Source organism: Hyperolius riggenbachi, chromosome 5, assembly GCF_040937935.1.
Source record: "Hyperolius riggenbachi isolate aHypRig1 chromosome 5, aHypRig1.pri, whole genome shotgun sequence".
NCBI lineage: Eukaryota > Metazoa > Chordata > Amphibia > Anura > Hyperoliidae > Hyperolius > Hyperolius riggenbachi.
In genome coordinates, this window is record NC_090650.1 from 5906911 (window position 1) to 5932884 (window position 25974).

General features: G+C 46.0%; 1 protein-coding gene across 9 annotated transcripts in view; it reads left to right on the plus strand.

Annotated features, from left to right (window-relative positions):
- The window catches only part of DYNC1I1 (dynein cytoplasmic 1 intermediate chain 1), a 540798-nt gene that overhangs the window by 368029 nt on the left and 146795 nt on the right, over positions 1-25974 (plus strand). For all 9 annotated transcript variants that reach the window (XM_068235055.1, XM_068235054.1, XM_068235053.1 and 6 more), the window contains 3 exons: positions 1526-1672; positions 8012-8125; positions 13822-13955. In XM_068235055.1, the coding sequence (XP_068091156.1) occupies positions 1526-1672; positions 8012-8125; positions 13822-13955 (395 nt within the window). The remainder of the gene's footprint in view (positions 1-1525; positions 1673-8011; positions 8126-13821; positions 13956-25974) is intronic.

The following is a 25974-nucleotide window of genomic DNA, read 5'->3' on the forward strand; positions in this document are numbered from 1 at the left end:
TACCTCCACACGGATGTCCACTGGATCTTCACGACGTCTGATGTTCCCTGGACGTTATCTGTGACATGAGCCATTTCACAACCTTATAATGTGGGTTGTTTGGAGCTGGTAAGCCTTTTCTAGTTTTGATGTTTGGCGGATACCTACCTCTGAGCATTTGATATATTGTGGTGAAGAATTTACCATTCCCTACATACAATGACTTTCTAAACCTGCGCTGACCTTTGATGTATGCCTGACTTCTGAACTTTTGGACATTGTTCTTCTCAGCGGCGGTTCCATTGTCCCTTGGCGCCGATATATTTGCTACTATATAATACAATTAAAATTAAACCCTTACCTCTCACACTCTCCCATAATTACCTAAATAAAACTTTTGCATAAAAAAAATACATAAATAGTTACCTTAGGGACTGACCTTTTTTATATAATATATATATATATATATATATATATATATAATATATATATATATATATATATATATATATATATATATATATATATATATATATATATATATATATATGTCAAGAGGGTATAATACTGTTATTTTTAAAAAATTGGGCTTGTAATTAACTGAAAAAATGCACCTTTATTTTAAAATAAAATATTGGCGCCATGCATTGTACTAGGGAAATATTTTAAACGGTGTAAAAACAGGGACAAATGGGCAAAAAAATAGGTGGGTTTTAATTACGGTAGCATGTAGCCATATGTATTTCCTGTTAAGCAATACCAGTTGCCTGTAAAACTATAATAGCCGAAAACTGAGAAATAATGAATTTTTTTTTTTTTTCTTATTCTTCCTATTCAAATGCAAAAAAAAAAAAAATGTACCAAAAAAAGCCTAATTGGTGGCGAAAAAAAAAAGATATAAATTATTTTGTGTATAGTAGTGATAAAGTTATTGGCGAATGAAAGGGAGGAGCACTGACAGGGGAAAATTGCTCTGGTCCACAAGGGGAAAACCCCTCGGTGGTGAAGTGTTTAATGATCAGTAAGGCCCAGTGCACACCAAAAACCGCTAGCAGATCCGCAAAACGCTAGCAGTTTTTGAAGCGTTTTTTTCTTATTATTATGAAGTGTTTTGCTAGCATTTTGGGTTTTGTATAGCATTTTATTGTGTAACAGATTACAGATATTGTTACAGTAAAGTTGTTACTGAACAGCTACTGTAACAAAAACGCCTGGAAATCCACTCTGATCTGGCATTTTATCAAGCGTTTTGCATTTTTCCTATACTTAACATTGGAGGCAGAAACGCCTCCGAAATCCCAAAAATGCTGCAGCCGGGAGTATGCGATTCTGCAAAACGCCTCCCGCTCTGGTGTGCACCAGCCCATTGAAATACATTACCCAAGAGTTTCCACATCCGCAAGCGGTTCTAGAAACGCTACCAAAACCGCTCGGTGTGCACTAGGCCTAAGTGTGTCTGTCTTTTGTCCACACTATCTTTCAGATCCTCTGCATTGAATTGTTCGCATTGAGGAAAGTAATTTTTTGTCTTTCTTCTGTTTCGCAGTCCTCGGTGATGTCAGTTTGCTTCGCTCGCTTCCATCCGAATCTGGTGATCGGTGGGACGTATTCTGGACAGATCGTCCTGTGGGATAATCGCAGTCATCGCAGGACTCCGGTTCAGAGGACGCCGCTGTCAGCCGCAGCGCACACGGTAACTTTGTGACTGTCACGGAATGCTGCCCATCGTGTCATGTGATCCCATTGCCAAAATGCTTGTAACGCTATAAACTACGATGTAAAAGCACAATGCGATGGCTCTGTACCCGGTATGTACAGTGAGGGGCAGAAGTATTTGACCCCCTGCTGATTTCGCTTGTTTGCCCTCTGACCAGGAAATTACCCGTCTATGATCATTGATTGTCACGGTGGGTTTATTGTAGCTGTGATAAACAGAATAACAACAAAAGAACCCTCAACCACCCAGCGCCCCGAAGTCAGAGCTTGATATTTGCATTGTAACAAGTTAAATAAGTATTTGATCCCCTGTAAGGACTATTGGCAACCAGCGTAGTGAGAAGGTGACAACAGGTTGCACAATAATTGGAAGCAGTGTTGCTCGCAAAGTCATTTTCGCATCAAAAATGGCATTTTTTTGACTTTGAGAAAATGTTTGCAAAAATACATTGTATTTTCGCAATATAGGAAAAATTAGCAAAAATTCAAAAAGTGTTTTTTTTATTGAAAAAACTTATTTTTTTTTACCACAAAAAGGCAATAAATTGTTTATCTTTGCTTGAAAATTTGCAAAAAATCACACTTATTAAATGATTTTCAAAGGCAATTTCGCTCAAGATCGAATTGAACATTATTTTTGCAAACATGTGTGGTAAATATTTACTGTATATATGTATGTGCCAGAATCCATTCCGGGCATGAGCTAGTCATGCTAGGCAAAGTAAAGGATTCTAATTCTAAAAAGTGTGGTGGTCGGTTGAGACCAAAATTCAGTTCCTTGGCATCAACGCGACTCGCTGTGTTTTTGGAGGAGGAGGAAGGCTGCCTATCATTCTTAAAGAGACTCTTTGTCATTAAAAAACGCCCCTGCCTGCGCAGTAGAGCGAACCCGACGGCGATCGGGTATTTCCGCCTACTTCGGAGCCGACAGCCGTCAGAGCGCCTGCACAGGAGCCGGTAAGGTAAATAATGACGTCACCGCTGTTCGGAGGGCTGCAGCGAGACCCCTGACGGATGGAGGACGGCGTGGGAAGCCTCATTAGGATCCTGAGGCTTCCCCCACCCGAGGTGAGTACCCCCCAGGGGAGGTTTTCACGTTACAGTTCCTCTTTAAGCCCCCATACACACGCTCAACAGCGGTCTTTCATGCAGCACAATTATCAAACAACTTTTGTTGTGTAACAAGTTGAAACAACCAAAAAAAGTTGTTTGCTGACAAGTCTGATAAGAAGTCAATCCAACAGTTGAATTGACGTCTTATTAGCTTTTTTAACAATAGCAAAATACTTGTTTTGGTTGTTTCAACTTGTTTTACAACAAAAGTTGTTTGATACCGTATATTCTGGCGTATAAGATGACCCCCCAACTTTTCCAGTTAAAATATAGAGTTTGGGATATACTCGCCGTATAAGACTACCCCTCTTCCAACGCACACAAAATAAAAATTGTAAAAAATCATATACTGGTGCTATGGATGAACAGATACTGGTGCTGTACTGTATGTGGTGCCCAGTATATAACAGTATATAGGTGATTGACTGGTTTTATTGGTCAACTCTCCCTCTCCCTAAGCGAATTGGTCACTCAGCTCTCCTTGTCTACCTGCTTATCAGAGCGGTATGGAAGAATAGATCGCGCTGTGCCCATAAAACACGCCTCTTTCACCCGTCTGGCCCCGCCCTTGTATCCTATTTACCTCCTTCTCTGCCTCTCAGATCTCGCTCATGCAGTGACAGGATAGGGTGGGCCAGACAGGTGGAAGAGGCGTTTTTTATGGGCACAGTGCAATCTTTTTCTTCTATACGCTGGGCGTCCCAGACCTTGCAGTGTGAACGATCAGCATATGCAGCGGCTGCCAAACCTCCAGCACCTGGTAAATAAACATCAGCATGTCGCATACACGCATCAGGTATCAGCATCACGTATCACCCGGCATCAATGATACCCGGCGTATAAGACGACCCCCAACTTTTCAGAAGATTTTCAAGGGTTAAAAAGTAGTTTATACGCCAGAAAATACAGTAATTGTGGTGCATAAAAGACCGCTGTTGAGCGTGCGTGTGTATGGGGCATAAGCACCATCCCCACCGTCAATATGGAAGTGGACACATTATGCTATGGGGGTGTGGTTTTTCTGCTAAGGGAACAGGACATCTTCACTGATACATGGACAAGGCCATGTGTCATCAGATCTTGGGAGATAATCTCCTTCTCTCTATCAGGACATTGAAATGGTTCAGTGATGGGTCTTCCAGCATGATGAGAGTGACCCAAAACACACGCCCAAAGCAACAAAAGAGTGGCTCAGGAAGCAGCACATAAAGCCAGCCTCCAGACCTCAATCCAATAGAAAATCTGTGGAAGGAGCTGAGGGTTCGAGTTGCCAAACATTACTGACTTAAAGAAGATCTGCAAAGAGGAGCGGGCCAAAACCCCTTCGGAGATGTGGGCAAACCTGGTGGCCTACTACAAGAAATGTCTGACCTCTGTGATTGCCAACAAGGGTTTTTGCCACCAAGTACTAAGTCATCTTATGATGGGGATAAAATACTTATTTCTCTCATTACAAACAATGCACATCATGCTCTGACTTTGGGGCGGTGGGTGTTTGAGGGATATTTTGTTGTTATTCTGTCTCTCCCGGCTACAATAATCCTCCCATTACAATTATAGACTGGTCATTTCTTGGTCAGAGGACAAATGAGCAAAATCAGCAGGGGGTCAAATACTTCTTTCCCTTGTAAATAAATCCCCAGTACATCGTCCCATGTTTTCAAATACATATGATTATACATCTATATATATAGTAGACTAAGGCCTCAATTCACTAAGCTTTATCAAACACTTTATCAAACGTTTGATAATTTACCTCATGAGTAAAATCTAATTTTGAATTCACTAAGGTGTTATAGATTTATTGAACATTTTATCGATAAAACATTAGATGAATATGAAACACCTTAGTGAATTCAAAATTAGATTTCACTCTTGAGGTAAATTATCAAACGTTTGATAAAGTGTTTGATAAAGCTTAGTGAATTGAGGCCTAAGTGCCTCAACCTTCAAACAAGAAGAAGAAGTACTTTGCATGAGAAAATTTATGCGTGCTCAAACACCAAGTTTAAGGCCTCTTTTCCACGGACTGTTGAGCTGTGTGCTCAGCAAGCAGTTACCAGGCAGCAGTGAGCAGATACCAGGCAGCAACAAGCAGTTACCAGGCAGCAGCAAGCAGTTATCAGTCAGCAGTGAGCAGATACCAGGCAGCAACAAGCAGTTACCAGGCAGCAGCAAGCAGTTACCAGGCAGCAGTGAGCAGATACCAGCTAGCAACAAGCAGTTACCAGGCAGCAGCAAGCAGTTATCAGGCAGCAGCAAGCAGTTACCAGGCAGCAGTGAGCAGATACCAGCTAGCAACAAGCAGTTACCAGGCAGCAGTAAGCAGTTACCAGGCAGCAGCAAGCAGTTACCAGGCAGCAGCAAGCAGTTACCAGGCAGCAGCAAGCAGTTACCAGGCAGCAGCAAGCAGTTATCAGTCAGCAGTGAGCAGATACCAGGCAGCAGTAAGCAGTTACCAGGCAGCAACAAGCCATTACCAGGCAGCAACAAGCAGTTACCAGGCAGCAGTGAGCAGATACCAGGCAGCAACAAGCAGTTACCAGGCAGCAGCAAGCAGTTACCAGGCAGCAGCAAGCAGTTACCAGGCAGCAGCGAGCAGTTACCAGGCAGCAGTGAGCAGTTACCAGGCAGCAGTGAGCAGTTGTGAGTTTGAGAGCCATTTCACTGCCTATTCACAATCCATGGAAAAGAGGCCTTACCCTAGCAAGTCTGACATTGCAAATCTGGCCTAATTGGCTATTCATGAGGCAATGCTCATGCAAATACATGCACAAACCAATACCGCAAAGCAGTCACCCTGCTACATGCTACATTAGCACTATCCGGCTTAGTGCACACCAGAGCGGTTCGGCAGCGTTTTGCGATCCGCTTGCGGCTGCGGATACGCTTGGGTAATGTATTTAAATGGGCTGGTGCACACCAGAGCGGGAGGCGTTTTGCTGAAACGCATACTCCCGAGGTGAGGCATTTTTTTGGATTGCGGAGGCGTTTCTGCCTCCAATGTAAAGTATAGGAAAAACGCAAACAGCTCTGAAAAACGGCAGTTCAGAGCGGTTATGCAGGCGTTTTTGTTACAGAAGCTGTTCAGTAACAGCTTTACTGTAACAATATATGAAATCTACTACACCAAAAACGCTTTACAAAACCGCAAAATGCTAGGTGAAATGCTACAGAAAAATAAGAAAAAGCGTTTCAAAATCTGCTAGCATTTTGCGGATCTGCTAGCGGTTTTTGGTGTGCTCCAGGCCTCCAGGAGCGCCACGGGGAGGATTCCCAATGCCCCCTTTTTATACAACTGGGGGGACCGCAGGGTCCCAGGCTCTCTCACTGCCTGGAAACCATAGCGGCACCCCGGAGGGGGAGGCTGGGTGGCGTGGATGACCCCCCCAAGTGTGGCCAGCGCCGTGGAGAGCCGTCTGCACCCACCTCCCAATATTAAAAACAGGCACTTACCTTAACGTCCATTGCGTTCTGCTACATGCGCATTAATTTGGGGGCACCACATGAGAAAGGAGAGAAGCATGGGTCACCCCGAGCTTTAGAGCTCAGGGCTGGCTCACATACAGCACTCCAGAGGGGGGGGGGGGGGGAGGACAGGCGCACTCACTCCAAGGCTCACACCACCGGAGCAAGCCATCCACCACCTGCCTCCAAAGGATACAAACTGCACAAAATGCTTTCCATGAGAAAATTAATGCGCATGTAGCAGAACCTAATGGACGTTAAGGTAAGTGGCTGTTTTTAATAATAGGAGGTGGGTGCGGACGGCTCTCCCCAGCGCTGGCCACGCTTGGGGGGGGGGGGGGCGGCTGCGCCACCCAGCCTCCCACTCCGGGGTGCCGCTGTGGTTCCCAGGCAGTGAGAGAGCACTTTGCAGTTTTTTGACCCTGCATAGTTTGGCATGTGAAAGCAAATGCATATTTGCATGAGCATTGCCTCATGAATAGCCAATTAGGCCGGATTTGCAAAGCCAGACTTGCTAGGGTTAAACTTGGTGTTTGAGCACGCATACATTTTCTCATGGAAAGCCTACTTCTTCTTCTTGCTTCAAGGTTGAGGCACGTACTCTATTAGATAGATGCGGCGTATGCTACGACGCGGGTTGGCTAGTATGCATAAATTAGCAATGTACAACATTTTGTTTATTGAACGATTTTAATTTGTGCAATACATCTAAAGCTTACATGTCAAACTCCGGCCCACGGGCCAAATCTGGCCCTCAGAGCCATTACATTTGGCCCTCAAGTGGTTTCTTCATTTTGCATTATGTTTGGCCTACTGTAGACCACCAGGGAAGCCTAACATGGGGGAGGGAGGAGGAAAGTACTAAACACCAGGGAACTGTATAGGGGAAGGAGGGCCACTAGACACCAGGGAACTGCATAATAGTGGTGGGAGGGGGGCCATTAGACACCTGGGAACCTTATAAGGGAGGACGGTGGCCAGTAGACATTAAAGAGGAACTCCAGTGAAAATAATGTAGTAAAAAAAGTGCTTCATTTTTTACCATAATTATGTATAAATGATTTAGTCAGTGTTTGCTCATTGTAAAATCTTTCCTCTATCAGATTCACATTCTGACATGTATTACATGGTGACATTGTTACTGTGGGCATGTTATGTAGCTGTTTCTAGCTGTTCTGGCTGTTAGACAGCTCTAAACAGCCATTTCCTGTCTGTGAACATTGTTACATTGTGGCAGTTTGCCAGGAGTACCGCGGTATTCAGAGCCTCTAGTGGGAGTGGTTTCAGCACAAAATCAGTCACACAGCGCCCCCTGATGGTCTGTTTGTGAAAATCATTCTATTTCTCATGTAAAAGGGGGTATCAGCTACTGATTGGGATAAAGTTCAATTCTTGGTTGGAGTTTCTCTTTAAGGTTGGCCTGCGACTAGGTCCCTGTGTACAATTTCGGCCCACTTTGTATTTGAGTTTGACACCCCAGATCTAAAATACACCAGAGGGGTCTAAGACAGCAGTAAGAACCCCAACCTATTTCCATCCATAGCTGGCATGGTTTTTTTTATTTTCGAGGTGCGCTGTAAGACGTTTGGATCTGGGAATGGCGGGCAGCAGAAACGCTCTGATAACAGCACTATATTTTACAGATTAAATATTAGTTTTCTGCAGAATAACATGTTCCTTTCCGAAAAGCCGCAGACCACCCGAGTGTTAAATCGTTCTCCTCGTCTCTCCGCAGCATCCCATCTACTGCGTGAACGTGGTGGGAACGCAGAACGCGCACAACCTGATTACCGTCTCCACGGATGGCAGATTGTGCTCCTGGAGTCTGGATATGCTCTCAGCCCCGCAGGTGGGTACCGACTCTAACCCCACGACAACACTCTGCCTAATGTGCTAATGGAAGCTGCCTATTACCGGCCGCAACACGTGTCTGCAGAGAGGAAAGTTCAACTTCCTGCTAACGAGAAAAGTTCTACACCGGGGACCGAGGACACGCTGCATGCCGACACCTCTATGCCGGGGATATACCAACGTCTAAAGAGGACCACAACCCAGGCATTACCTGAAGTGAGAGGGATATGGAGGCTGCCATATTTATTTCCTGTTATACAATACCAGTTGTCTGGCGGCCCTGTGATCTCTTTGGCTGCAGTAGTGTCTGAATCAGGGCCAGATTTACAACTCAGAAGCCTGTAGGCACAGGTGTTCTGGCGCCCTAAGCTCCGCCCCTGAACACCCCCCCCCCAAGTAAAAATATTCTGACCTCTAATTCCTGCCTTATGTCACTTACTGTGCTTAGAATCTTACACTAGATCTAATCACTGGCTCATCTTATCCTTAGTCACGTGAGACAAGCATTAGGGTGTAAGCTCCTGAGGTCAGTGATCTGAAGAGCGGGCTGCCTCTTCCACATAAGGTGCCTGTAAGCACGTGCCTACATTGCCTTATGGAAAACCCGGCCCTGGTCTGAATCGCACACCAGAGACACGCAAGCAGCTAATCAAGTCACACTTCAGTCAGAACACCTGATCTGCTGCATGCTTGTTCAGGGGCTTTGGCTGAAAGTATCAGAGGCAAAGGATCAGCAGGACAGCCAGGCAACTGGTATTGCTTAAAAGGAAATAAATATGGCAGCCTCCCTATCCCTCTCACTACAGTTCTCCTTTAAACTTACATCACTGACGGGTAACAGAACTTACTGCTGAGCAAAATTCTCCTAACATTCTGATTAGCTTCACTTAAGGTGGCCACACACTAGTCGATAGCCCCCAGATAACAAGTCGGGTGATTTCAGCACCCGCTCGTGCCGTGCAGCTCACGATTTGGACACCGCCATAGGCTGTGCTGTTAATTAAGACTATAGCCTCACAGCCAAAATAATGTTAAAATCACTCTAAGGCCTCTTGCACACTGCAAGCGATTCCGATTCAGATTCCGCTTTTTAATCAGTTTTTACATCCGATTCAGATTCTGATTTGCAGTGTGCAGGGAGCAAACTGCAAATCGGAATCTGAATCGGATGTAAAAACTGATTAAAAAGCGGAATCTGAATCGGAATCACTTGCAGTGTGCAAGAGGCCTTATTCAGGCCCAGCAAGACCTGGAATTATATGTACTAAGGAGATAAGTAGGTAATCAGGAGGCAGAATGATTCCCCGAGATTACCCATAGAGATGAGCGTAATGACCTAATTACGAATTTCCGAAATTTCGCGAAATTACTACAATTACGATTTTAGCAGTAATCGAAATTTCGTAATTTTCGCAAATTACGCAAATTTTCGTAATTACGATTACGAAATTTAGTATTTTAAAGTTTACAAAGGTTTCTATCCCTCTAGATGCCTAAAATGAACAACCAACCTCCTCCTCCCTCTCTCCCTCTCCCTCTCCCTCTCCCTCTCCCTCTCTCTCCCCAGAGATTTGTAGTATTTCAAAACCATACTCACATTCATGACATGTCCAGGGATCAAACCCAGGCCAACCACATGGAAGACAGCTATGCTCACCACCATACCACCAAACACACACTAAATAAACTGCTAACCTAAATCTTACTTGTAGACAGTCATATGAGACACATGCTGGGTGCAGGGCTTTGTGATTGGACCATGCGATAGAGTGAGGTGCAAAAATGAAATCATGCCTAGCAGAGGATGGTTTCACAGTGCTAAATGCTAGGCTGGCTGTGGTGCAATTGGTTAGTGTGTCTGGCTGGTAACAGCAAGGTTACAGGTTCAATTCCATCCAGGCATGTCTTTTCCTTTTGCGTTCAACAGTTGTCCAAACAGAGCCAACAGAGCCCCAGATAGCCATGTAGAGTTAGGTCACAGCTAGCCTGGCTGTGGTGCAATTGGTTAGTGTGTCTGGCTGGTAACAGCAAGGTTACAGGTTCAATTCCATCCAGGCATGTCTTTTCCTTTTGCGTTCAACAGTTGTCCAAACAGAGCCAACAGAGCCCCAGATAGCCATGTAGAGTTAGGTCACTGCTAGCCTGGCTGTGGTGCAATTGGTTAGTGTGTCTGGCTGGTAACAGCAAGGTTACAGGTTCGATTCCATCCAGGCATGTCTTTTCCTTTTGCGTTCAACAGTTGTCCAAACAGAGCCAACAGAGCCCCAGATAGCCATGTAGAGTTAGGTCACAGCTAGCCTGGCTGTGGTGCAATTGGTTAGTGTGTCTGGCTGGTAACAGCAAGGTTACAGGTTCGATTCCATCCAGGCATGTCTTTTCCTTTTGAGTTCAACAGTTGTCCAAACACCGAGCACAAAGTTTTGCATGCGTAAAGTTTTACGCACGCAAAATACCCCATGGGGTTCAATGGCGCAGCGCGCGCACGCAAAAGGAAAAGACATGCCTGGATGGAATCAAACCTGTAACCTTGCTGTTACCAGCCAGACACACTAACCAATTGCACCACAGCCAGGCTAGCTGTGACCTAACTCTACATGGCTATCTGGGGCTCTGTTGGCTCTGTTTGGACAACTGTTGAACGCAAAAGGAAAAGACATGCCTGGATGGAATCGAACCTGTAACCTTGCTGTTACCAGCCAGACGCACTAACCAATTGCACCACAGCCAGCCTAGCATTTAGCATTGTGAAACCATCCTCTGCTAGGCATGATTTCATTTTTGCACCTCACTCTATCGCATGGTCCATGGTCCAATCACAAAGCCCTGCACCCAGCATGTGTCTCATATGACTGTCTACAAGTAAGATTTAGGTTAGCAGTCTATTTAGTGTGTGTTTGGTGGTATGGTGGTGAGCATAGCTGTCTTCCATGTGGTTGGCCTGGGTTTGATCCCTGGACATGTCATGAATGTGAGTATGGTTTTGAAATACTACAGATCTCTGGAGAGAGAGAGGGAGAGAGGAGGCTGGCTGTGCTATTCATTTTAGGCATCTAGAGGGATAGAAACCCTTACAAACCTGAAAAAGTAAAATTTCGGTTGGAGACACGAAATTCGTCATTACGGGAGTGAAATTTCGATTACGAAATTGTAAATTACGATTTGAAAATTAATTACGAAATTACGAATTTGGGTCGTAATGTTAAATTTCGCATTCGTAATAAAAGCAGTTCGAAATTTCGAAAATTTCAGCTCATCTCTAATTACCCAGCGCAGGTAAAGCCGACTCTCTGCATCCAAACTACACACGGTGCAATGATACACACGCCCAGATCCACCATCTGATAGATCTCACTCTGATCAGAGGGGGACCTACTACCGGCCACACACTGCAGACAGATTTCCAATACATTTCAGCATTAATAACCCAATAACTCCCCCCTCCCCCCCCCAAATAATATCATCGTCCCATTGGTCTGTGTTGCTGTTTGAAGCAGCTTGTTTATCCACCTATCCACCGCACATGTCCTGTAGTGCCTCCTCTCTGCCACCAGGGGCGTCTGTACTCTGTGACCCCTCTCATATGCGTGACGTCAGCGCGTGAGACGGGGAAGAGCTACCCCAGCAATGCCGAGAAGATGCTAGAGGAGGCAGAGATAGGTGAGCAGCCTCCCGATCACCACGATCTCGGTGGGGGAGGGGGCACATTACATGGGGGGGGGGGGAGACTGGCTATAGGTCTGTCGGTTGTCAAAATACAATTCTAAACACATAGCTAGTTTAGTTGAAAAAAGACACCCGTCCATCAAGTTCAACCAGAAAAAAACGAGCAGAAAAACACCATCCTGAACCGCACATATCACTGCTGATCCAAGGGAAGGAGAAAAACCCTACAAGGCCTGGGCCAATTAGCCTTAAAGGGGTTCTCTGGGGGGGGGGGGTGTTGAAAATAAAAACAGACACTTACCTGGAGCTTCTACTGGCCCCCTGTAGGGATGCTCATTCGGATTCCGCGGAAATGCAATTTCCGAAATTCCAATCGAAAATTGCATTTCCGCATCGGAATGCGGAAATCGGTAATGCAAGTGCCGTAAGTGGTTTCCGCCGGAAATCGCGGAAATTTCACCCGACTTTAATAATAATAATAATAATTGCAGTATTTGTATAGCGCCTTTCTCCTGTCGGACTCAAAGCGCTTGCGAGGCAGCCACTAGAGCGCACTCAGTAGGCAGTAGCAGTGTTAGGGAATCTCGCCCAATGAACTCCTTACTGAATTACTGGCTTACTGAACAGGCAGAGCCGAGATTCGAACCCAGGTCTCCCATGTCAGAGGCAGAGCCCTTAACCAGTACACCATCCAGCCACATCGATTTTCTCAAAAACTATAAGGTCTTTTTGAAAACTTTTTTTTGCATCTTGTTCACAAGATTCAGTTTAATAAATTTGGTGCTTCTAGGACTTACGGGGGCTTTGCTATTAACCGCTAAAGTCGGCGGATTTTTACTGTAATGTAAAATGCAGAAAATCTGCATCTGCCCGTTTTCTGCATTTTACATTACAGTAAAAATCCGCCGACTTTAGCGGTTAATAGCAAAGCCCCCGTAAGTCCTAGAAGCACCAAATTTTCAGGGTTTATTAAACAGAATCTTCTGAACAAGATGCAAAAAAAAGTTTTCAAAAAGACCTTATAGTTTTTTAGAAAATCGATGTTAAATTTGGGCAGAATTTCCGCGATTTCCGGCGGAAATTCCGCATTGGAATGCGGAAATTGGTAGCGGAAAGCGGAATCGGTAATTGGTACATGACGGAATGCGGATTTACCGCGGAATCGGAAATTGGCATTCCGACCATTCCTAGCCCCCTGTAGCAGTAATGTCCAACGCCGTCCGTTATGGGGGAAAAATTCCTTCCTGGCATGGCAATGGCCTGGAGGACTGAGGATCCACACCTGTGTGCCAGACAGTTATTAGTAGCAGCCAGGGGTAGATAGTGGTAACGGAAATTAAAAAAAGAGAAACAGTGAATTTGGTTTCAGAATTTGCTATAGACTGAAGTCCTTAAAGGGGAACTTCAGCCTAAACTAACATACTGTCATTAAGTTACATTAGTTATGTTAATTAAAATAGATAGGTAATAACCCTGTTTTAAAAGAACAGGCAAATGTTTGTGATTTCATGGGGGCAGCCATCTTCCAATTGTCCTGTGTCCTGATCACCCCTCACAGTTGTGCACGCCAGGCTTCAAATCTCAAATTCAAAATAAAAAAAATAAAAATTTTGCGCCAAAACAGCAGAAGAAGAACAGCAGCATCAGAAATCTCATCATGCTTTGCACAGCATCAGGGGAAAATGCCCGGGCAGTTTTCTTCTGTGCAGCTAAAAATGAGGCTTAGGTAAGAAAAACATAAAGTTCTGATGCTGTGAAACTGTTAAAGAAACATCAAGCCTTTTCAGTGCTGCTGAGTAGATTTTTAGTCTGGAGGTTCACTTTAAAGTGTGACAATGTAGTTTTGCTCTTCAGGTTCTATGAGGCCACCTGAGATGCCAGGCCATTGTCACATGGGAGGTACCAGTTAGGAGGTGACGGCCGTTGGCCTTGATCTTGGCGTTCCTCTGACCATTCACACTATCACATTGAACAGATCGGCAGCCAACGTTCAGCTTCACAATCTGAAATCTCGTTTTTGTTTTCCTCCAGGAAAGTATGGAGCTTGTCTACAATAAGTCTAAGCCGGTGGCCGTTACCGGAATGGCCTTCCCTACGGGAGACGTCAATAACTTTGTAGTAGGAAGTGAGGAGGGGACGGTGTACACTGCCTGCCGCCACGGGAGGTACGCAGAAATCTGCATCGTGATTATAAATTGGAAGTGTATGTTTCTCTGCTGTGATCAGGTAAACCGGTAATGTGGCCAGACAGGGAAGTGTCTTCACTAATGTTCCATAACGTTTATGTCATCTCAGGTTCACTTTAAAGAAAACCTGTGACTAAAAAAATTTCCCTGGGGGGGTACTCACCTGGGGTGGGGGAAGCCTCCGGATCCGATCGAGGCTTCCCCCGTCCTCCTCGGTCCCACGGCGGTCTCGCTGGGCCCCTCCGAACAGCGTGGACGTAAATACTGTATTTACCTTCCCGGCTCCAGCGCAGGCGCAGTATAGGCTCTGTGATCGGAGATAGGCAGAAACAGCTGATCGCTGTCGGCCCGCAGGTGGTAGTAGAGCGGGTCCTGAACCTGCGTAGTAGAGTGGACCCGAAGTAGATCGGCTATTTCTGCCTATCTCTGGGCTGAGAGTCGAAACAGCGCCCTCCGCTGGAGCCAGGGAAGGTAAATATATCAGCGCTTATCAGGCTTGTCGGGGGAGGATTGCCGGAGACTTCGGGGGAGCCAGCGCTGGACTGCCTGCAGCTACAGAGGAGGGGGGAGCATCATTGGGACCCTGAGGCTTCCCCCTCCCGAGGTGAGTACCCCCCAGGGGATGTTTTTTTTTTGTTACAAAGTTTCTTTAAAGTGAATGTGAAGTCAAAATAAGATGAAAAAAGAGAGATATTTACCTAAGGAGACAGAAGGTTCTGGGTCCTATAGATGCTTCTTCCCATTACTCTCCCGGTCCCTGCGTTCCAGCGATGTCACCCTAGGTAGCAGTATCTGCTCTGTGCCACTACGGGAGGCTTCAGAAATCTTGGGTGCCCGAGTGCTCATGAAGACGAGTGACCCGATCTTTTTCAGCACTCGAGCTCCTGAAGACCTCCAAAGCCTCCCGCGTCAGGGGATTCAAGCGGGATGACATGGCTGGAATGAGGGGACCGTGAGGAGAACAGGAAGTCTCTATAGGACCTAGAGCTTTACTTCTCCTTAAAGAGGAACTCCAGTGAAAATAATGTAATAAAAAAGGGCTTAATTTTTTACAATAATTATGTATAAATGATTTAGTCAGTGTTTGCCCATTGTAAAATCTTTCCTCTTCCTGATTTACATTCTGACAATTATCACATGGTGACATTTTTACTGCTGGCAGGTGATGTCAGTGGAAGTAGCTGCTGCTTGCTTTTTTGGCAGTTGGAAACAGCTGTTATTTCACACAATGCAACAAGGCTCCCACAGTGTGATGTCAGAACCATGGTCCTTATATCACACTGTGGGCGGGGTTTCACCACAATATCAGCCATACAGCGCCCCCTGATGATCCGTTTGTGAAGAGGGAAAGATTTTTCATGGGAAAGGGGGTATCAGCTGCTGATTGGGATTAATTCTTGGTTACGGTTTCTCTTTAAGTGAGTATCTGGTTTTTGTTTTTATATTTTCAATTGACATTACCTTTAACCACTTCAGCCTTCAGTCGTTTTCACATTATGCATCTGAGCAATTATCTCCTCCCATACATTAGCCTATAACTTTATCATTACTTATCACAATGAACTGATCTATATCTTGTCTTTTCCGATACCAATTAGGCTGTCCTTGGGGAGTACATTTTACTAAGAGCCACTTTACTGTAAATGCATTTTAACAGGAAGAATAAGAAAAAAAATGAAAAAAAATCATTATTTCTCAGTTTTCGGCCATCATAGTTTTAAAATAATACATGCCTCCATAATTAAAACCTACGTATTGTATTTGCCTAATATTCCCGGTTATTACACCGTTTAAATTATGTCCCTATCACAATGTATAGCGACAATATTTTATTTGGAAATAAAAGTGCATTTTTTCCGTTTTGCTCCATCACTATTTACAAGCTTATAATAAAAAAAAAAATAGAAATATTTCATCTTTACATTGATATTTAAAAAGTTTAGACCCTTAGGTAAATAATTACGTGTTTTTTTTTTTAATGTAATGTTTTGGTTTTTTTTCTTTTATTAAACATTTTATTTGGGTATTTTTGGGAGGGTGGGATGTAAATAGTAATTTTTTATGTAAATATGTGTTTATTTTTTTTTATATGTAGATGTAGTTTTACTTTTTGGCCACAAGATGGCAACCCTGAGTTTGTTTACATGACGTCACTCTAATGGCCCATACTCACGGGCTACAATTGTCGCCGCAACATGCGGCGCGCGCGTGTTGCGGCGACAGGTCGCCCGTGAGTATGCGGTGTTGCCGGGGCGCGCACCCCGAACTGTCGCCCGTCGCTGATGTCGCCAGGCGATTGGCGTGGTCAATCGCCTGGCGACAGTCGCCACCGCAACTCCGCCGCAACTGTCGCTAGTCCGCGTGAGTACGCGGACTAGCGACAGCAACAAGATTATAATCCATTGGGCTTCCGGCGGGGGGAGGCGCAACAGCGACAGCTTCCGCCGCATGAGTTGCCAGGCCCCTCCGCCGTGTGTATGCGGAGGGACCTGGCGACGAGCTGTTGCCGGCCTGTCACGCACACGCTCACGTGTGCTGTCGACAGGCCACTTTTGTCCCTCATGAGTATGGGCCATTAGCGTAACATGTACGCTTAGTGCAACGAAGGGGGACGTAAGAGGCAGAAAAAGCGAGGCTTCCGGGAGAAGCAGTCGCTTTTTCTGCCGGGGAGAGAAATCAATTATCGAGCACCATGTCCTGATGAATTGATTCCTAGGCTAACGATCCGCAGCCGGGAGCGCGCGTGCACGCGCACATGGCCTTCTGGACCTAGTTTCTACATCCAGAAGGCTTAAATGGTTAAAGGACAACTGTAACGAGTGGGATATGGAGGCTGCCATATTTATTTGCTTTTAAACATTACCAGTTGCCTGGCAGCCGTGCTGATCCTCTGCCTCTAATACTTTTATCCATAGCCCCTGAACAAGCATGCAGATCAGATGCTCTGACTGAAGTCTGACTGGATTAGCTGCATGCTTGTTTCAGGTGTGTGATTCAGACACTACTGCAGCCAAATAGATCAGCAGGGCTGTTTGGCAACTGGTTTAAAGTGGCACTATGGCAAAAAAAATTTAAACTTTAAAATATGTGCAAACATAGACAAATAAAAAGTAAATTTTTTCCAGAGTAAAATGAGCCATAAATTACTTTTTCTCCTATGTTGCCGTCACTTACAGTAGGCAGTAGAAATCTGACAGAAGCGACAGGTTTTGGACTAGTCCATCTCTTTATAGGGGATTCTCAGAGATGTATTTATTTTCAAAAGCACTTAGTGAATGGCAGTTGCTCTGTCCAACTGCCGAAAAAACTGTAGCGAGCAGGGAAGCTTCCCAGCATCTTTGTTTAAATCCCTTTTAGGGAACATCTTTATAAAGAATAAAAGCTTTTCTGAGAACCCCCTATAAAGAGATGGACTAGTCCAAAACCTGTCACTTCTGTCAGATTTCTACAACCTACTGTAAGTGACAGCAACATAGGAGAAAAGTAATTTATGGCTCATTTTACTCTGGAAAAAAACATACTTCTTATTTGTTTATGTTTGCACATATTTTACATTTAAAAATTTTTCACCATAGTGCCCCTTTAACAGAAAATAAATCAGGCAGCTTCCATATTCTTCTCACTTCAGTTGTCCTTTAAGATAGTAAATTTGGCCCATCGTGTGATCTCAATAATACCTTCAGTACGTGGTGAGGAATGGGCTGAACCACTGATTATACCGGGGAATGGACAACTGGGAGCCCACCTAATTATTATTAGCAGGCTCCTAGATTTTATTATCAGCTCCACCCAGAGTAGCTCCCCCTCCTCCCCAAACATAAGATGTTGGTATGGGCCATGTGGGCTGGTAGTGCTCAAAAGGTGGAGCCCCGTATCTGCAATCTATGGATTATATCAATTAGCAAAAGGGATGAGGGGTTAATGAAACTTGGAAGCAGAGAAGTGAATTGTCCCTATTTTAAATACCGCAATCATGACACCAATATAAGAAAGACATTTTAATAATCGGGCACAAAAACTATAACACATTTCGCGGAGCACAGTCTGCTTCCTCAGATCAAATAAAGCAGTGTCTGGGTAGCCAAGGTATAGAGGAAAAAGGTTTTTTTTAGGCGCTCCAAGCTCTGCACCTTGGCTACCCAGACACTGCTTTATTTGATCTGTTTTCATGTCTGATTATTAAAATTTCTTTCTTATATTGGCATTGCCCCTTCTTAGAGGTGTAAGCCATCTTATATTTATTACATCCATGGTTATTTTTTATGGTGTGCCTTCTCCCTCATAGTGACACCTACTGCACTGCTCAGCCTCTGCATATTTATTGTGGGTGCAGGCTGCCATCTGGACAGGGCAATGGCTGATGTTGTATAAAAACAAGGGAACATGGGTGGTGTAATTGCTCACCCTTTTGGTTGTGTGATAGCTCACCCTTTTGGTTGTGTGATAGCTCGCCCTTCCGGTTGTGTGATAGCTCGCCCTTCCGGTTGTGTGATAGCTCGCCCTTCTGGTTGTGTGATAGCACGCCCTTTTGGTTGTGTGATAGCGCCCCCTTCTGATTGTGTGATAGTGCGCCCTTCTGGTTGTGTGATAGCTCGTCCTTTTGGTTGTGTGATAGCGCCCCATTCTGATTGTGTGATAGCGCGCCCTTCTGGTTGTGTGACTTGCCCTTTTGGTTGGATGATCGCTCGCTCTTTTGGTTGTGTGATAGCTCGCCCTTTTGGTTGTGTGATAGCTCGCCCTTTTGGTTGTGTGACTTGCCCTTTTGGTTGTGTGATAACACGCCCATTTGGTTGGGTGATCGCTCGCTCTTTTGGTTGGGTGATAGCTCGCTCTTTTGGTTGGGTGATAGCTCGCCCTTTTGGTTGTGTGATAGCTCGCCCTTTTGGTCATGTGATAGCTCGCCCTTTTGGTTGTGTGATAGCCCGCACTTTTGGTTGGGTGATAGCTCGCCCTTTTGGTTGTGTGATAGTCCGCCCTTTTGGTTGGGTGATAGCCCGCCCTTTTGGTTGGGTGATCGCTCGCTCTTTTGGTTGGGTGATAGCTCGCCCTTTAGGTTGGGTGATAGCTCGCCCTTTTGGTCATGTGATAGCTCGCCCTTTTGGTTGTTTGATAGTTCGCCCTTTCGGTTGTGTGATAGCTCGCCCTTTTGGTTGTGTGATAGCTCGCCCTTTTGGTTGTGTGATAGCTCGCCCTTTTGGTTGTGTGATAGCTCGTCCTTTTGGTTGTGTGATAGCTCGCCCTTTTGGTTGTGTGCTAGCTCGTCCTTTTGGTTGTGTGATAGCTCGTCCTTTTGGTTGTGTGATAGCTCGCCCTTTTGGTTGTGTGATAGCTCGCCCTTTTGGTTGTGTGATAGCTCGCCCTTTTGGTCATGTGATAGCTCGGCCTTTTGGTTGTGTCTTAGCTCGCCCTTTTGGTTGGGTGATAGCTCGCCCTTTTGGTTGGGGGATAGCTCGCCCTTTTGGTTGTGTGATAGCTCGCCCTTTTGGTCATGTGATAGCTCGCCCTTTTGGTCGTGTGATAGCTCACCCTTTTGGTTGTGTGATAGCTCGCCCTTTTGCTCGTGTGATAGCTCGCCCTTTTGCTCGTGTGATAGCTCGCCCTTTTGGTCATGTGATAGCTCGCCCTTTTGGTCATGTGATAGCTCGCCCTTTTGGTTGGGGGATAGCTCGCCCTTTTGGTTGTGTGATAGCTCGCCCTTTTGGTCATGTGATAGCTCGCCCTTTTGGTCGTGTGATAGCTCACCCTTTTGGTTGTGTGATAGCTCGCCCTTTTGCTCGTGTGATAGCTCGCCCTTTTGCTCGTGTGATAGCTCGCCCTTTTGGTCATGTGATAGCTCGCCCTTTTGGTTGTGTGATACCTCACCCTTTTGGTTGTGTGACTCGCCCTTTTGGTTGTGTGATAACTCACCCTTTTGGTTCTGTGATTTACCCTTTTGGTTGGGTGATAGCTCGTCCTTTTGGTTGTGTGATAGCTCGCCCTTTTGGTTGTGTGCTAGCCCGCCCTTTTGGTTGTGTGATAGCTCGCCCTTTTGGTTGTGTGATAGCTCGCCCTTTTGGTTGGGTGATAGCTCGCCCTTTTGGTTGGGTGATAGCTCGCCCTTTTGGTTGGGTGATAGCTCACCCTTTTGGTCATGTGATAGCTCGCCCTTTTGGTCATGTAATAGCTCACCCTTTTGGTCGTGTGATTGCTCACCCTTTTGGTCGTGTGATAGCTCGCCCTTTTGGTTGTGTGATAACACGCCCTTTTGGTTGTGTGATAGCCCGCCCTTTTGGTTGTGTAATAGCTCGCCCTTTTGGTTGGGTGATAGCTCGCCCTTTTGGTTGTGTGATAGCTCGCCCTTTTGGTTGTGTGATAGCTCGCCCTTTCGGTTGTGTGATAGCTCGCCCTTTCGGTTGTGTGATAGCTCGCCCTTTTGGTTGTGTGATAGCTCACCCTTTTGGTTGTGTGATAGCTCGCCGTTTTGGTTGCATGATAACTCGCCCTTTTGGTTGTGTGATAGCTCGCCCTTTTGGTTGTGTGATAGCTCGCCCTTTTGGTTGTGTGATAGCTCGCCCTTTTGGTTGTGTGATAGCTCTGCCTTTTGGTTGTATAATAGCTCGCCCTTTTGGTTGTGTGATAGCTCGCCCTTTTGGTTGCGTGATAACTCGCCCTTTTGGTTGTGTGATAGCTCGCCCTTTTGGTTGTGTGATAGCTCGCCCTTTTGGTTGTGTGATAGCTCGCCCTTTCGGTTGTGTGATAGCTCGCCCTTTCGGTTGTGTGATAGCTCGCCCTTTTGGTTGTGTGATAGCTCACCCTTTTGGTTGTGTGATAGCTCGCCGTTTTGGTTGCATGATAACTCGCCCTTTTGGTTGTGTGATAGCTCGCCCTTTTGGTTGTGTGATAGCTCGCCCTTTTGGTTGTGTGATAGCTCGCCCTTTTGGTTGTATGATAGCTCGCCCTTTTGGTTGTGTGATAGCTCGCCCTTTTGGTTGTGTGATAGCTCGCCCTTTTGGTTGTGTGATAGCTCGCCCTTTTGGTTGTGTGATAAGTCGCCCTTTTGGTTGTGTGATAGCTCGCCCTTTTGGTTGTGTGATAACTCGCCCTTTTGGTTGTGTGATAGCCCACCCTTTTGGTTGTGTGATAACTCGCCCTTTTGGTTGTGTGATAGCTCGCCCTTTTGGTTGTATAATAGCTCGCCCTTTTGGTTGTGTGATAGCTCGCCCTTTTGGTTGTGTGATAGCTCGCCCTTTTGGTTGTGTGATAGCTCGTCCTTTTGGTTGTGTGATAGCTCGCCCTTTTGGTTGGGTGATAGCTCGCCCTTTTGGTTGGGTGATAGCTCGCCCTTTTGGTTGTGTGATAGCTCGCCCTTTTGGTTGTGTGGTAGCTCGCCCTTTTGGTTGTGTGATAGCTCGCCCTTTTGGTTGTGTGATAGCTCGGCCTTTTGGGTATGTGATAGCTCGCCCTTTTGGTTGTGTGATAACTCGCCCTTTTGGTTGGGAGATAGCTCGCCCTTTTGGTTGTGTGATAGCTCGTCCTTTTGGTTGTGTGATAGCTCGCCCTTTTGGTTGTGTGATAGCTCGCCCTTTTGGTTGTATAATAGCTCGCCCTTTTGGTTGTGTGATAGCTCGCCCTTTTGGTTGTGTGATAGCTCGCCCTTTTGGTTGTGTGATAGCTCGCCCTTTTGGTTGTGTGATAGCTCGCCCTTTTGGTTGTGTGATAGCTCGCCCTTTTGGTTGTGTGATAGCTCGCCCTTTTGGTTGTGTGATAGCTCGTCCTTTTGGTTGGGTGATAGCTCGCCCTTTTGGTTGTGTGATAGCTCGGCCTTTTGGGTATGTGATAGCTCGCCCTTTTGGTTGTGTGATAGTTCGCCCTTTTGGTTGTGTGATAGTTCGCCCTTTTGGTTGGGTGATCGCTCGCCCTTTTGGTTGTGTGATAGCTCGGCCTTTTGGGTATGTGATAGCTCGCCCTTTTGGTTGTGTGATAGCTCGCCCTTTTGGTTGTGTGATAGCTCGCCCTTTTGGTTGTGTGATAGCTCTGCCTTTTGGTTGTATAATAGCTCGCCCTTTTGGTTGTGTGATAGCTCGCCCTTTTGGTTGCGTGATAACTCGCCCTTTTGGTTGGGTGATAGCTCGCCCTTTTGGTTGTATAATAGCTCGCCCTTTTGGTTGCGTGATAACTCGCCCTTTTGGTTGGGTGATAGCTCGCCCTTTTGGTTGTGTGATAACTTGCCCTTTTGGTTGTGTGATAGCTCGCACTTTTGGTTGTGTGATAGCTCGCCCTTTTGGTTGTATAATAGCTCGCCCTTTTGGTTGTGTGATAGTTCGTCCTTCTGGTTGTGTGATAGCTCGCCATTTTGGTTGTGTGATAGCTCGTCCTTCTGGTTGTGTGATAGCTCGCCCTTTTGGTTGTGTGATAGCTCGCCCTTTTGGTTGTGTGATAGCTCGCCCTTTTGGTTGTGTGATAGCTCGCCCTTTTGGTTGGGTGATAGCTCGCCCTTTTGGTTGTGTGATAGCGCGCCCTTTTGGTTGTGTGATAGCTCGGCCTTTTGGGTATGTGATAGCTCGCCCTTTTGGTTGTGTGATAGCTCGCCCTTTTGGTTGTGTGATAGCTCGCCCTTTTGGTTGTGTGATAGCTCGGCCTTTTGGGTATGTGATAGCTCGCCCTTTTGGTTGTGTGATAGCTCGCCCTTTTGGTTGTGTGATAGCTCGCCCTTTTGGTTGTGTGATAGCTCGCCCTTTTGGTCGTGTGATAGCTCGCCCTTTTGGTCATGTGATAGCTCGCCCTTTTGGTTGTGTGTTAGCTCGCCATTTTGGGTATGTGATAGCTCGCCCTTTTGGTTGTGTGATAGCTCGCCCTTTTGGTTGTGTGATAGCTCGTCCTTCTGGTTGTGTGATAGCTCGCCCTTTTGGTTGGGTGATAGCTCGCCCTTTTGGTTGTGTGATAGCTCGCCCTTTTGGTTAGGTGATAGCTCATCCTTTTGGTTGTGTGATAGCTCGCACTTTTGGTTGTGTGATAGCTCGCCCTTTCGGTTGTGTGATAGCTCGCCCTTTTGGTTGTGTGATAGCTCGCCCTTTTGGTTGTGTGATAGCTCGCCGTTTTGGTTGCATGATAACTCGCCCTTTTGGTTGGGTGATAGCTCGCCCTTTTGGTTGTGTGATAGCTCGCCCTTTTGGTTGTGTGATAGCTCGCCCTTTTGGTTGTGTGATAGCTCGCCCTTTTGGTTGTGTGATAGCTCGCCCTTTTGGTTGTGTGATAGCTCGCCCTTTTGGTTGTGTGATAGCTCGCCCTTTTGGTTGTGTGATAGCTCGCCCTTTTGGTTGTGTGATAGCTCGCCCTTTTGGTTGTGTGATAGCTCGCCCTTTTGGTTGGGTGATAGCGCCCCCTTTTGGTTGGGTGATAGCTCGCCCTTTTGGTTATGTGATAGCTCGCCCTTTTGGTTGTGTGATAGCTCGCCCTTTTGGTTGTGAATAGTTCGGGCTCGCCCTTTTGGTTGGGTGATAGCTCGCCCTTTTGGTTGTGTGATAGCTCGCCCTTTTGGTTTTGTGATAGCTCGCCCTTTTGGTTGTGAATAGTTCGGGCTCGCCCTTTTGGTTGGGTGATAGCTCGCCCTTTTGGTTGTCTTGCCCAGGTACCTGTGGCAGCACTATGATGAGCGACCGAACAGTCACTCCCTCTCCTTAGTAAATGACGGCCGGAGTGTTGTAAGAGCCATTAAATATCATTTCTCCGACCTACCAGATCCATTAGGAAAGGCTGAGTATGGCTTGGCTCCGGGATAATTGCACTGTTGCTGTGATCCGAGGTTTTTAAAAGCTTCCATGTGACAAAATAGCTCCCCGGATCAAAAAGCCAACATTATGTTCCCTGCCATCTGTATATTCCCCGCCATGCTTTAAAGTCTGTCCGTCATTAATGTAAATGCTGTCAGGACACAGAGGGTACAGGGTGCCCTGAGGTGCGGACGCACAGATCACAAACCCAGGCAGCTCTGATGTGGAAATTACCTTTCCTCAGGGAACCTGAGTTAAAGGGAACCTAAACTGAGAGGGATATGGATAGTTCCTTTTAAACAGTACCAGTTGCCTGGCAGTCCTGCTGATCTTTGGTTGCTGTAGTGACTGAATCACAGACCTGAAACTAGCATGCAGCTAATCCAGTCTGACTTCAGTCAGAGCACCTGATCTGCTGCATGCTTGTTCAGGGGCTGTGGCTGAAAGTATTAGAGACACAGGATCAGCAGGAGAGTCAGGAAACTGGTATTATTTTAAAAGGAAAAATCCATATCCTTCTCCATTTAGGTTCCCTTTAACGGTTGAGCCTGGATGTGCATACACACAAATCTCCTCTTTCATGATCGTTTGGGGTGAGAATTTTCCCTTGGCCACTCTGCAGGTGGACTCGAAGCTAAGAGGGGATGTGGATGATAGCAATGGTCAGAATATTTTCCAGTGTGTCAGTGTGTGTCAGTACATCTGAGATCTGGGTTATGGGGATCCAATCAGATGTGAATAGAGAAATAATAGAGACTAGACTGGAGAATGAAAACCTTTTAGTAAACAAATCGAAGTGATGGACAGAATGCTTTGTTAGTGTGAAATATCCTCTGCTATCACCATTCCACCATTTGCTTATTCATGCGCCATGTACAATAAACTAGTACATTTACATTACCATCTCTAGAAAGCTGTGGGGTGGTGTCTGAGGGGTACAAATGAGCCTGCCGACCATTTTGTGCTCTTGCGCGTTCTCAAAGGCTCAGTGTACAAGCATTGTTAGGCAGAGAGATCAGCACATTCGTATACTGGCATAAAATGTCAGCCAAAACAATCAGTAAATATGTTTCCAGGAGACATTTATGCTTGGTCTCTAGACATAGCTTTCTTTGTAAGTAACCTTTGAAATATGTCATTCATTATTATGGGGTTTGCAGGTTTACTTCAGGCTCCCCCTACAGTGAACCCGTAATCCCCTCCCCCCCACACACACTTATAAAGGGCACTCCACAGAGAGAGCCCGCGACCCCGCTGCAGAGCATCATATTGTATGGCCGTCGGTGAGTTGGGCGCAGGGCGAGCCGTATGGCGCTAAACTCCCCTGCAGCGATAAATACCTTATATACTCGCGTATAAGACTAATTATTCAGTACAACAAATGTACCTCTTCGGCTTATATATGGGTCAGTGGAGCAGAACGGATGGTGGAGCAGGTCTTGTTACTGGCTGAGGAGCATAAGGATTGTGCACTAGTGATCCTGATCTTCCCAGCTGGCTCCCTGCTGTGTCCGTTCCCCCCATCCCCTGCAACATGCTATGCAGAGTGCTTTGCTCAAGACTACCTGTGTCCCCTGACTCCCTGCTGTGTCCCCCCCCCCCCCCATCCCCTGCAGCATGGTGTGCAGAGTGCTCTGCTCAAGACTACCTGTGTCCCCTGACTCCCTGCTGTGTCCCCCATCCCCTGCAACATGCTATGCAGAGTGCTTTGCTCAAGACTACCTGTGTCCCCTGCCTTGTGGAGAGGAGCGTGCAAGCAACATGTCAGTGGTGCAATGATCGGGGATTCTTCCTGTGTGTCTCATATCTATGACGCCATCTAGTGGCTTCTTCAAACACAGCTGTATGAGGGTTATATTGTAGAGGGGGCTTATACGTGAGTCACTTTTTCCTGGTTTCTGAGGGAAAGTGGGCACCTCGGCTTATATGTGTTTCTGCTTGTATGCGAGTATATACGGTACTATTCCCACTGTGGGTGTAGCAGCTCGGTGGGAGATGTAATTTGCAGTCTGACGATCGCCGGATCACGAATTACGCATAATAGCATTGGTGCTATGCTATGACGGTGTCCAACTTTAAAGAGAGGGAATACCGAGAGCCCAATATAGTGTAGTATGCAAAACAAGTGAAGTAGTATGAAAAGTATATAATATATATACTCACAAGTGTGGGTTACCTCCTAGGTAACCACTGTACAGGCAGGTGAGAAGATTAGATCTGTCCTCACTCAGGATTAAAAGTCGCTCTCT